General features: G+C 38.4%; 2 protein-coding genes across 2 annotated transcripts in view; one reads left to right on the top strand and one right to left on the bottom strand.

The window, feature by feature from the left end:
* The window catches only part of LOC123311362, a 1,278,848-nt gene that overhangs the window by 68,837 nt on the left and 1,197,322 nt on the right, over positions 1 to 12,689 (bottom strand). The window lies entirely within an intron of this gene.
* LOC123311366 lies at positions 3,820 to 6,846 on the top strand. The gene is made up of 2 exons (XM_044895274.1): positions 3,820 to 5,450; positions 5,521 to 6,846. Exons 1-2 carry the CDS (start codon positions 3,954 to 3,956, stop codon positions 6,169 to 6,171), a joined length of 2,148 nt encoding a protein of 715 aa, XP_044751209.1. The 5' UTR covers positions 3,820 to 3,953; the 3' UTR covers positions 6,172 to 6,846.

Genomic DNA, 12,689 nt, shown 5'->3' with positions numbered 1-12,689 from the left:
ATATAATTACAAATTGTATTTAATAATGTTATTACTTTTTCATAGAAGTCATGAGGAGATTTTCCGAAGTTTTGCCTCAGATTAACTAGATCTCATCTCGTTGATCACCGAAATGTAATAAAAGTGAATTTTTTATGTCGTTCCAATTACTGGTAGCTCCATGAATTGCGACAACTTCTTCCGCTTTGCCGTGAAGCTTATTCAAAATACCATTCAATATCAACACATTTTGGAAGTTATTTTGATTTTCAACATCAAAATAGTGATTCAAAATTGCTTCCGAAGCTTGAATGAACCTATGTAATTTATTCGGATTCCCATCGAAATCGGGAATGATGCTTAAATTTTTGATATCAAAGTTTTCAGGTACGTTAGGCATATTCAAAGTTGTATTATTACTATTAAGTGAAAGATTATTAAATAATTCTAACAAATCTGTCTCTAATTCAGAATTGGTTTCCGCTACAGAATCAATACTAGGATTAGAGGAGTCTGACATCAACGAATAAAAATACGCTCACCACCTTGTTATGATTATCCACAACTGCATTATCTTCTTCCTCCTAGAAGGATTTTTGACTGTAACTGCTGTGGGTAGGTTCTCGTTTCACCAAAAAGAGAACTCTTAAGTTTTTCACAATGAAAACTCCGTGAAACTCCGTCGACTGCGCCAGTTATATTTATTAAGGCAGGATAAGCGTTTTTAAAAAAAGCTATATTTCATACAATACGTATACAGGGTGTCCGGGGAATAACTGTACATACTCTTACCAGATATAGAGTTGGACTAGCTGGTTACGGATTGACTATAAAAAATTAATTTCTGGATTTCCCTAGAAAGCTACAGGGTGATTTTCCAACTTCATGGAAATACTTAGATCATCATAAAATCCAAACTTATTGACGGATATTATTGAGACTTGGGAGGTTATTGACACATGCTAAGGTCAAGTCAGAAAGATATCAATTATTTCATTATTCCAGGGCCGGACTCATTAATATTCATTTAAAGTATTCAGGGCAAAAAAATCACTTTGTATTTCAAATTACAAATAATTGATTCGTTTTTTAGGAAGAAGCTAAATTATGCTCCAATTCTCGGTATCACTCAAAGTTGTCACATCAAGAATTATTTTTTTATGAATTTTTGAATTTGGATAAAGTTCGAAAATATAAATTTTTCACCATGAAGAGAATTGAAAATCTCATGTTTGAATATAAAATGCGAATGTATTAGTAGAAGATTAACAAAAAAGTTCAGAGCTTTAATAAGCACTTCAATAACGAAACAATAACAAATGAAAAAAACTAAAATACAGTAAAGAGTACCTAATAAAAATAAAAATAGTAACGAATGAATTGCTGAGTCAACGATATTTCAAAAGTGGTTCGAAATAAAAACCATCAGCTTGTATACATTTCTCTTGCCGAATTTTCAAATTGGATACAGCCTTTCGAATTCTGAAATATGCTTCTGTATACCCTATACACATCACCAATTTTTTTTTCAAAATACCTTCATTTACTCCCTCAAAGTGAAATCCGCGTCTGGGGTAGCCACCCAGTATATCAACAAATTATTATAGTCTTCTTCACCTTCAGTGACTTTTTTAAGAAAATTTATTATTTATTTTCGACCTGCACAAGATGACTATGTCCTGTTCAGGTAAATAAATTGCAATTTTCGAACATTATCCAAATTAAAAAATTCATAAAGAAATAATTGTTGATGTGACAACTTTGAGCGGTACCAAAAATTGAAGCATAATTTAGCTTCTTTCTAAAAAGCTAATCAATTATTTGTTATTCGAAATACAAAGTGTTTTCTTTACCCTGAATATTTTAAATGGAGATTAATGAGTCCGGCCCTGGAATAATGGAATAATTGATATATTTCTGACTCAACCTTAGCATGTGTCAAGAACCTCCTGAGTTTCAATAATATCCGTCAATAAGTTTGGATTTTATGATGGTCTAAGTATTTCCATGAAGTTGGAAAATCACCCTGTAGCTTTTCAGGAAAATCCAGTGTTAAAAATTGGAGTAATTTTTAACCCAACTCTATCAACTCAGTGACTGCGTTTATCGTTACATGCTTCTGTGAACGTAACCTTTAAATCGCTGTCAATCAGCTGTTCAAAAAAACCGGTGGAACCTGTTGAATCTGCTCAATTCAATTCAATTCATTCTCTTTAGATTCTTCGTTCGCTCAAGTGAATTGGAACTTGGTGTGAATTCTTAACGTGATTTTTTAGTGCACTCTCAACTTTCTCAGTCAGCTCAAATCTAATAATATTATTTTATATTATAACAATCAATCAATTAACATCTCAAAAGGTACAGTACTTTTTTCACTCAACAAAAAATGTAATCATTTTTTGCATGTGTCACGTTAGAATATCATTCTACATAATTTTCCTCTCAACATTCACTCCATCGCTATGCATTTTCTCACAATTACATTTGCAATATTCTGCTCTACATCTCTCTATCATGTTTGCATGTATATTTTCTCAATTTTCTCCAAATCTCTCAATCAACCACGTGCTCAATGTATCTAGCTGCTTCAACCTCTTCAAAATGCATCGATATTTCATTCACTGTGAATCACATCACCTCGACAATCACTCACATTTTAATTTCTCTAATTTTAGCACCAAGTTCACATTTCACACCACTCTATTAAAAGCTTATATACTTGTATTCACTCTCATTTTGTATACATGTCACCTCAGATTAACTTTACACCTCTTACGATCAGACTTCTTAGGCCTCTTAAGTTTCAGGTACCTCTACGCTCAAGTTGGACACTTCGAAGGCTTCTCATAGACCAGATCGAAATCCATCTCACTACACTCAGCACTCCGAACAAAGGAATACACTCAATTAACTCTCTTGGACAGACTGGTTTGTGATAACGCTCGAGGAGGTCCAATCTGATTTCAACTCAATAAGTATAATTTATTATACACTTTTGCATGTCTCTATTACCTGACACTTATGATACCTTATTTATTTTCTCTAACGTTGTGAACTGCTCGTCTTGTTTCATCTCAATTATGAATACTATTCATTAATTCTTTCTACGTTTACAATATTTCATTTCTCTACATTGCATTTGTAACACAACTCACCTCAATTTATGTACTCTCATACAACACCTTCTGCTTTTCTAATAGATTTGCTATTCCTGTAAGCGTTGGTAATCATCTCTCTACATTACATTTGTAACACAACTCACCTCAATTTATGTACTCTCATAAAACACCTTCTGCTTTTCTAATAGACTTGCTATTCCTGTAAGCGTTGGTAATCATCTCTCTCTCATTCTGTCTCATTATACCTGTCTCACTACATTACATATCTCTAACTTCTCAAGTTGTCACTGCAACCTTCTGTTTTTCTGATAGCGAGACAGTTTATGAAATCGTAAACTCTATCACTGTAAACGTTGTGCTTGCATGATAACACTCACATCAATTCATAACTATCAAGCTCAATTATTATGCAACTCAAAATACATAAACACGTTTTGATGCAAATCTATCTCAATTCTCTCAATTCTTATCAAATACATAATAATTGATCTTGTTACTCGATACATGAAATTCACTCAACCTGCTCTTTCTCTCAAGCAAATACAACGTTGATTTTCTCGTTGATACATTACTCTCAAATTCTCTCAATAACTTCTCAATACTTGTAAATAGGTTCACTCTGTTTAGATGTTGTATATAATTTTACTTCATGCGAGTGTCTATTTATTATGTGACGTGTTTGATATACAATAAAGATTTTATTTTACCATCTCCAACTCAATCATTTGGTAACAGTCCACTTTTAAGTAATTGCCAAAAATCTCAACACCCAGATTTTTGAACATTTGGTCCTTCGGGCCGGATGATTGAGTTGGAATAATCATTCATTCATATCACATTCATCTCAAAAAGGTCATGTCTCAAAAGTCGGGAAGATCTTCTCCATCTCCAAAAGAGGATGACGCTCAACTCCAGGTCCCTCCTACTCGATCATCCAGATCTTCCACATCTTCGCAGCCTGATGTGGGACCTCAAACTCGCTCGGCTGGTCTTCCCACCAACCTCAAATTGAAAGTCGCTACTCAACTGAGTAGACTACAACTCATGAAGGACATCTTCTCCAAGCTGTCCAACATCTCAACATGGACTGTGCAAGACCTGTCACACACTCAAGAACAGCTGCAAGACCTTCATAAGAACTTCTCAAAGACCCACTCGTATTTTGAGTCAGCGTGGCCTGAGTCTTGTCTCGACCACGAATACTTCGCATCCTCAGTCTTCTTCGAGGAATACTCTCTATACCAATCAGCCATCTCGAAATTAATACAACTCAATATGTCACTCAATCCTGTGGATTCACAGCCATCCACTTCTGCTCAAGCCCCTCAGTCTTCTCAAACTCGTCCTCGATTGCCTGACATCTCAATTCCCACCTTCTCAGGCGACTTCTCAAAATGGCCTGCATTCCGAGACCTTTTTCAATCACTCGTGATCAATAGCACCTCAATTTCTGACATTGAAAGGTTACATTACCTTCGCACATGTCTCTCTCACGAACCTCTCGACGCCATCTCTAGTCTTCCCTTAACGGAAGTCTCTTTTCCCATAGCTTGGAAGAAGCTTATGGATAAATATGAAAATAAAAGGCTGCTCCTCTCTTCTCAATACTCAAAACTTCTCTCCTTCTCATTGGCGAATCAGAAAAATTCTACCGCCTCATCTCTTCGTCAATTTATTGACAGCATCGTCAATCCTCTCCAAAGTTTGAAAGCTCTAGGTGAAGATCTAGAGCAGAATAACAATCTCTTGGTGTTCCATATCATCAATCGTATGGATCACGCCTCTCGCACTCATTGGGAAACTCTCATCTCCTCTAATAACGAATTTCCCTCCTTCGCTCAGTTGATGGAGTTCCTCCAATCTCGCTCCAGAGCTCTAGAATGGACTGAGTCCAATCAGAGACAGTCACCTCAAGAATCCTCTCGCTCTCGCACAACAGTGCACACAATTTCTCAAAAGGCTACAGCTCAAACTAAACCTTCTCCATCACTCATCTCAAGCAAATCGGCCTCCTCGAACACTCCAATCTCGAAAGTCTCTTCTATGCCGGGCTACACCTGTGATGATTGTGGACGCGACCACTTCGTTGCAGATTGCCCTCGCTTCTCCAAGCGCTCACCTCAGGAAAAAGCTGATGTGGTGTTACTCCGCATCCTCTGCTCTAACTGCCTCGGTAGACATCATCGGCACTCTTGCAGAACGACAAAGATCTGCAAAATCTGTGGAAGTCGTCATCACACTCTTCTACATGATGCTCCTCTCAGCAGTAAACCACACTGCAAAGTTCCACCGGTACCCCCTCGAGTGCTTCCACAATACGCTCTCACATCTCAAAAATCTGCTCAAAGGGAGGTGAGTTCTAGCAACTCAGCTCTAAAGCCTTCAAAATAGTTCGAAGAAGCGTTGAATTATTTTTCTTCAGCTACCTCAACCACGACTCAACACTCTCCTCGCCACTGCCATCGCCCATCTCATCACCTCAACAGGATCACACACGGTTCGACTACTCATCGACAGTGGATCCGAGCTGACCTTCATCTCTCAAGATCTAGCCAGAAAACTCAACATCTCTAGAAGGAAGTCGCATGTTGTAATTGTGGGAATTCATGGAAAGACTTCTAAGACACAGGGATCTCTTGCCCTCACTCTCAAGTCGACGTATGACCATCAAACCATAAATATTGATGCTCACATTCTTTCATCATCTTTCTCTAATTTGCCTTCCTTCTATACATGTTTTCAGCAATCTCTACATCTCCAGCATCTCAAGTTAGCTGATCCAGAATACCACATCTCAAGAGCCATCGACATCATTTTGGGTGCTGATGTATATGGCTCAGTTGTTCTTCCTCAGATGAAAAACGGCCCTCCATCATCTCCAATCGCGCAACTCTCAATCTTCGGCTGGCTAATCCTAGGCCCTGTGTGTCAAGAACAGGAAGGCCTTCCAATCCAATCTCCAATCTTTCATACCATCTCACAACAGTCACATACGGAACTAGATCAGCTCCATTTTTGGCAATCAGAGTTCTTCTCCAACTTCTCAAAGATGAGGGTCACAACTTTCCACTAGCCATTCCTCCATTAACGAAAGGTCGTTATGTCGATGATATTTGTGGTGGAGCAGATACTGAGCATCAACTTCTCGAAATTGCCAAACAACTCCAGAACCTTTGCATGGCGGCCGGCCTTCCGCTAGCAAAATGGCAGTCAACCGTCTCAAGCCTCTCTCACGTCGTTCAAGAGGAAGAATCAACACCCACTCCAATCTCATTCGACGAAGGTTCTCACTCAACTAAAGTGTTAGGTCTAATCTGGTACCCTCAAGAAGACTATTTCACTTTTAAAGTCAGCTCCAATCTATCTGGGTCTTTGATCTCCAAGCGATCAGTTCTATCTCATATTGCAAAAATATTTGATCCACTCGGTTTAGTCTCCCCTGTTACGATTAGGGCTAAAATGTTGTTGCAGGAATTATGGCTCCAAAAGTTATCATGGGACGAACCTCTACCTCAACTACTCCAACAGAAATGGTACGACATCAGTGAAGATCTCTCCAAGCTGGCCAGCATCACAATTCCAAGATGGATTAACACTCAAGAGGGTTCTTTCATACAACTCCACGGCTTCTCTGATGCATCTCAACTCGCCATTTCAGCCGTTCTCTACCTTCTCGTTCGAACTCCGTCCAAGGAATGCAAAGTTACAATGCTTTGCTCCAAAACCAAAGTATCGCCTTTAAAACCACTCACAATCCCGACACTCGAATTATCAGCTGCTCTTCTCCTCTCTCGACTCGTTAATTATGCGCATAATGTTTTAGCTCTCAACATTCACTCAACCACTCTATGGACGGACTCCTCAATCACTCTAGCTTGGATCAACACTCACCCTTCACGTTGGAAGGACTTTGTACGGAACAGAGTTGCAACAATCCAAGATCTAACTCCAAGGGCCCATTGGAGGTATATTTCCGGCAAAGACAATCCTGCTGACTGTGCATCACGAGGGTTAACTTCATCTCAACTTCGCAACCACTCGCTATGGTGGACGGGACCATCATGGCTTTCCAAGTCAGAAGATTCATGGCCAAATCGTCAGCCGGCACCGACAACCGACCATGAATCAGAAGCAAGACCAGCCATCTCCATACTCACCTCCACTACGTCAGACTACTCATGGGATCTCATCTACAGGTATTCCAATTTGAATAAATTGTTGAGAATTACCTCTATTTGTTCAAAGGTTCTCGCACGACTCCAACGCAAGCTGGATCCAGCACACCTCACACACCTGACTTCAACTGACTTGGAAGCATCTCGAATTTTTTGGATAAAGGCAACTCAAAAAGTCTACTTTCCACATGAACTCAAGGCTCTTCAATTACAGACTCCACTTCACTCTTCTCATGTATTCAGTAGACTTACTGCATTCCTCGACAACAATGGTGTAATTCGTGTAGGCGGACGAATTTCCCATTCTCAGCTCGACCCAGATAGCAAGCATCCAATTATTCTTCCTCAACACTCTCAATTTACTTCTTTGGTTATAGATGAAACTCACCAAACAACTCTACATGCAAGGCACTGTGGCACCGCTCTCAACAACTCATGGCACAACTACCTACATCTCAAGTGCAGCCATCTCATCCATTCCTCTACACTCTGAGGATTGAAAGCAGTCTGTTCGCTCCAGTTATGGGTGGATTGAGTAGCTCAGACACTGGAGTGATGGATTGCCTCAACTTCCTCACAATGGATAATTTACGAAGACCTACTCGATTATAATCAACTCCGTTAATTATGGCGGCCGGAATGTTAAAAATTGGAGTAATTTTTAACCCAACTCTATCAACTCAGTGACTGCGTTTATCGTTACATGCTTCTGTGAACGTAACCTTTAAATCGCTGTCAATCAGCTGTTCAAAAAAACCGGTGGAACCTGTTGAATCTGCTCAATTCAATTCAATTCATTCTCTTTAGATTCTTCGTTCGCTCAAGTGAATTGGAACTTGGTGTGAATTCTTAACGTGATTTTTTAGTGCACTCTCAACTTTCTCAGTCAGCTCAAATCTAATAATATTATTTTATATTATAACAATCAATCAATTAACATCTCAAAAGGTACAGTACTTTTTTCACTCAACAAAAAATGTAATCATTTTTTGCATGTGTCACGTTAGAATATCATTCTACATAATTTTCCTCTCAACATTCACTCCATCGCTATGCATTTTCTCACAATTACATTTGCAATATTCTGCTCTACATCTCTCTATCATGTTTGCATGTATATTTTCTCAATTTTCTCCAAATCTCTCAATCAACCACGTGCTCAATGTATCTAGCTGCTTCAACCTCTTCAAAATGCATCGATATTTCATTCACTGTGAATCACATCACCTCGACAATCACTCACATTTTAATTTCTCTAATTTTAGCACCAAGTTCACATTTCACACCACTCTATTAAAAGCTTATATACTTGTATTCACTCTCATTTTGTATACATGTCACCTCAGATTAACTTTACACCTCTTACGATCAGACTTCTTAGGCCTCTTAAGTTTCAGGTACCTCTACGCTCAAGTTGGACACTTCGAAGGCTTCTCATAGACCAGATCGAAATCCATCTCACTACACTCAGCACTCCGAACAAAGGAATACACTCAATTAACTCTCTTGGACAGACTGGTTTGTGATAACGCTCGAGGAGGTCCAATCTGATTTCAACTCAATAAGTATAATTTATTATACACTTTTGCATGTCTCTATTACCTGACACTTATGATACCTTATTTATTTTCTCTAACGTTGTGAACTGCTCGTCTTGTTTCATCTCAATTATGAATACTATTCATTAATTCTTTCTACGTTTACAATATTTCATTTCTCTACATTGCATTTGTAACACAACTCACCTCAATTTATGTACTCTCATACAACACCTTCTGCTTTTCTAATAGATTTGCTATTCCTGTAAGCGTTGGTAATCATCTCTCTACATTACATTTGTAACACAACTCACCTCAATTTATGTACTCTCATAAAACACCTTCTGCTTTTCTAATAGACTTGCTATTCCTGTAAGCGTTGGTAATCATCTCTCTCTCATTCTGTCTCATTATACCTGTCTCACTACATTACATATCTCTAACTTCTCAAGTTGTCACTGCAACCTTCTGTTTTTCTGATAGCGAGACAGTTTATGAAATCGTAAACTCTATCACTGTAAACGTTGTGCTTGCATGATAACACTCACATCAATTCATAACTATCAAGCTCAATTATTATGCAACTCAAAATACATAAACACGTTTTGATGCAAATCTATCTCAATTCTCTCAATTCTTATCAAATACATAATAATTGATCTTGTTACTCGATACATGAAATTCACTCAACCTGCTCTTTCTCTCAAGCAAATACAACGTTGATTTTCTCGTTGATACATTACTCTCAAATTCTCTCAATAACTTCTCAATACTTGTAAATAGGTTCACTCTGTTTAGATGTTGTATATAATTTTACTTCATGCGAGTGTCTATTTATTATGTGACGTGTTTGATATACAATAAAGATTTTATTTTACCATCTCCAACTCAATCATTTGGTAACAGTCCACTTTTAAGTAATTGCCAAAAATCTCAACACCCAGATTTTTGAACATCCAGAAATTAATTTTTTATAGTCAATCCGTAATCAGCTAGTCCAACTCTATCTCTGGTATGAGTATGTACAGTTACTCCCCGGACACCCTGTACATATACAGTGAAGGTTATGTCAAAACTGATTCAATGATGATAAAATTATAATTTATAACCTCGGTACACTTTCTTAGTTCTTGGAAAATGAGACGATGCTGAGATCGCACTTCCTGCGATCTTCCAACGAAGTTCATCGTTCTCGGATATATAACTCGCGTCAAAGGAAGCTGGTCACTGCCCTTGAATTTGGAAGTGACGTAGAATCCACCACTATAAACGCGACTGACGTCCAGTTTTACGTTCAATTTGATTAAAATAATCATTTTTCAAAATTTCAAGTGAAGATGGGTCACTTGTCAATTTTCAGATTTTTCCGACCACTTCAACCGCCTGACTGACGATGTTTCCACCATCGGGAAAGTCACTGACGCCCATTTTCACTAATAATAATGAATAATTTACATTATTACAAAGTTTCACGTGGAGATCAATCACTTTTTTTTGATATTTTTCTGGCGAGTTTCACCGCCTCCCACGCCCACGCCCACCACGGTCGCGCTGACTGACTTTCGATTTCGAGTACAGTAATAGTGCAACTCTCTAATTAATCACATTTGAGTTGCAGATAAATCACTAATAAAAAAGTGACACCACCTCCCGGACTATAAGAGTACAATCGTTATCTTATAATCTCACAATTGCAGCAGTCTACTGTCCGCCACGACACAGCATCAAAATAGAACAATTTGATGACTTCTTTTCTACGTTGGACTCTAAATTTATAGTAGGTGGAGACTTCAACAGCAAACATACCACATATGGCTCCCGGTTGACAACTCCAAAAGGAAGGCAACTAGTAAGTCTTGCAGAACAAAAAGGCTATTCCTTCTTATCGACAGGGTCACCCACTTATTGGCCAACCGACCCAAAGAAAATTCCTGACCTTCTGGATTTATTTGTTACTAATGGCATTTCTTCAACAAACATGGATGTAAAATCTAGTTTTGACCTGTCTTCAGATCACTCAGCAATAATAGCGACATTTAGCAGCTTTATTATCTACAGAAAACACACCACCAGGCAACACAATAGAAAAACAGATTGGGATAAGTATCGAACAAAAATTGAAGACGATTTACCTCGGGGAATAAGTCTCAAAACTCAGAAAGACATAGAAGAAGCTCTAAGCACATTCAACAACGTGATCACTAAAGCTGTTGAGGAGACAACTCCAACAATAGCCCAGCCAAATAAAATCTACCACATCCCAACAGGAATCAAAGAACTTATAGCGCACAAAAGAAGAGCAAGAGCAATATGACATTCAACACATTCTCCAGTTGACAAGAACAACCTGAACCGAGTGACCAACCGACTGAAGGCTAAAATTAATGAGGCAAAAGAAGCATCCTTCTATGAATATGTTTCGAACCTGAACAGATTTGACAACTCCATTTGGAGACCAATAAAAAACCGCAAGAGGCCAATAATACACATTCCACCCTTACGTAAACAGTCAGATTCCAACTGTGCCAGAAGTGATGGAGAAAAAGCCGGACTTTTTGCAGACCATCTAGCCGAGGTATTTACTCCAAACAGCAATACTATGGACAGCGAAATCGACAGAGAACTACAGAAAACATCTGATAGAACAAGATTCATTAGACCTTTCAAATACTGCGAAGTAAAATCTGAAATTAACCACCTAAACGTAAAAAAAGCTTCTGGAGTGGATAAAATCAGTCCAAAAATGATCAAAGAGCTACCAGAAAGAGGAATTGCCCAACTCATGATTATATTCAACGCCATCATCAAGCAAAGCTACTGGCCAGAACACTTTAAAGCTGCGGAAATAATCATGATTCTAAAACCAGGAAAAGACCCAAACTGTGTTACCTCTTACCGTCCAATCAGCTTGCTACCTGTTGTCTCGAAAATTCTCGAAAAACTGGTCCTTCGAAGAATAAAGAATGACCCAAATACAGAAGAATGGATTCCACTTCATCAGTTTGGCTTCCGGTCAGAGCATTCGACAGTGCAGCAAGTCCACAGAGTCACTCAAGAGGTGAATAAAACACTTGAAGAAAAGAAATACTGTATATCAGTGTTTTTAGATGTCAGCCAAGCTTTTGATGAAGTTTGGCATCCTGGCTTGCTATTCAAAATAAAAAAGCTCCTACCATCAACCTAGTTCAATCTACTACAATCCTATATTACTGAAAGGAAATTCAGGGTCAAAGTAAACGACAACATCACAGACTATCTCCCTATAACATCTGGAGTTCCGCAAGGAAGTGTCCTGGGCCCTCTATTGTACTTGTTATACACAGCCGACCTACCAACACACAGAGAAACAACAACTGTTACATTCGTTGATGATACCGCTATATTAGCAAGCCATGAAGATCCAAATATAGCTTCTCACATGCTTCAGAACCACCTCCTAGAAATTCAAAAATGGTCCAACAAGTGGAGAATAAAAATCAATGAGACAAAATCAGTACAAGTTAATTTCTCTCTTCGCAAGGAACAATGTCCTAGGATACCGGAATCCACATCTACAAAATACCTGGGCATGCATCTTGACAAACGACTCACCTGGAAAGAACATATAACCAAGAAAAGAAAACAAGTCGACTTAAAAGTCAAGGAGCTTTATTGGCTAATTGGTAAAAAATCAAAATTATCTCTGGAAAACAAACTCCTCATATACAAAACCATCATTAAACCCATTTGGACCTATGGAATTGAGCTCTGGGGATGTTCAAGTAAATCCAATGTCTCCATAATACAGAGAAGCCAATCAAAAATTCTAAGAATGTTAACAAACGCACCCTGGTACGTTACGAACCAAACGCTCCATACAGATCTAAAGATCCCATACG

This window comes from Coccinella septempunctata, chromosome 4 (assembly GCF_907165205.1).
Source record: "Coccinella septempunctata chromosome 4, icCocSept1.1, whole genome shotgun sequence".
NCBI classification, from domain to species: domain Eukaryota; kingdom Metazoa; phylum Arthropoda; class Insecta; order Coleoptera; family Coccinellidae; genus Coccinella; species Coccinella septempunctata.
This window is presented reverse-complemented; position numbering and strand designations above follow the sequence as displayed.

Coding starts and splice junctions, on each gene's coding strand:
- LOC123311366 (XM_044895274.1), top strand. CDS start 3,954: ATGTCTCAAAAGTCGGGAAGATCTTCTCCATCTCCAAAAGAGGATGAC. Junction 5,451..5,520: donor AAAAATCTGCTCAAAGGGAG/GTGAGTTCTAGC, acceptor ATTTTTCTTCAG/CTACCTCAACCACGACTCAA.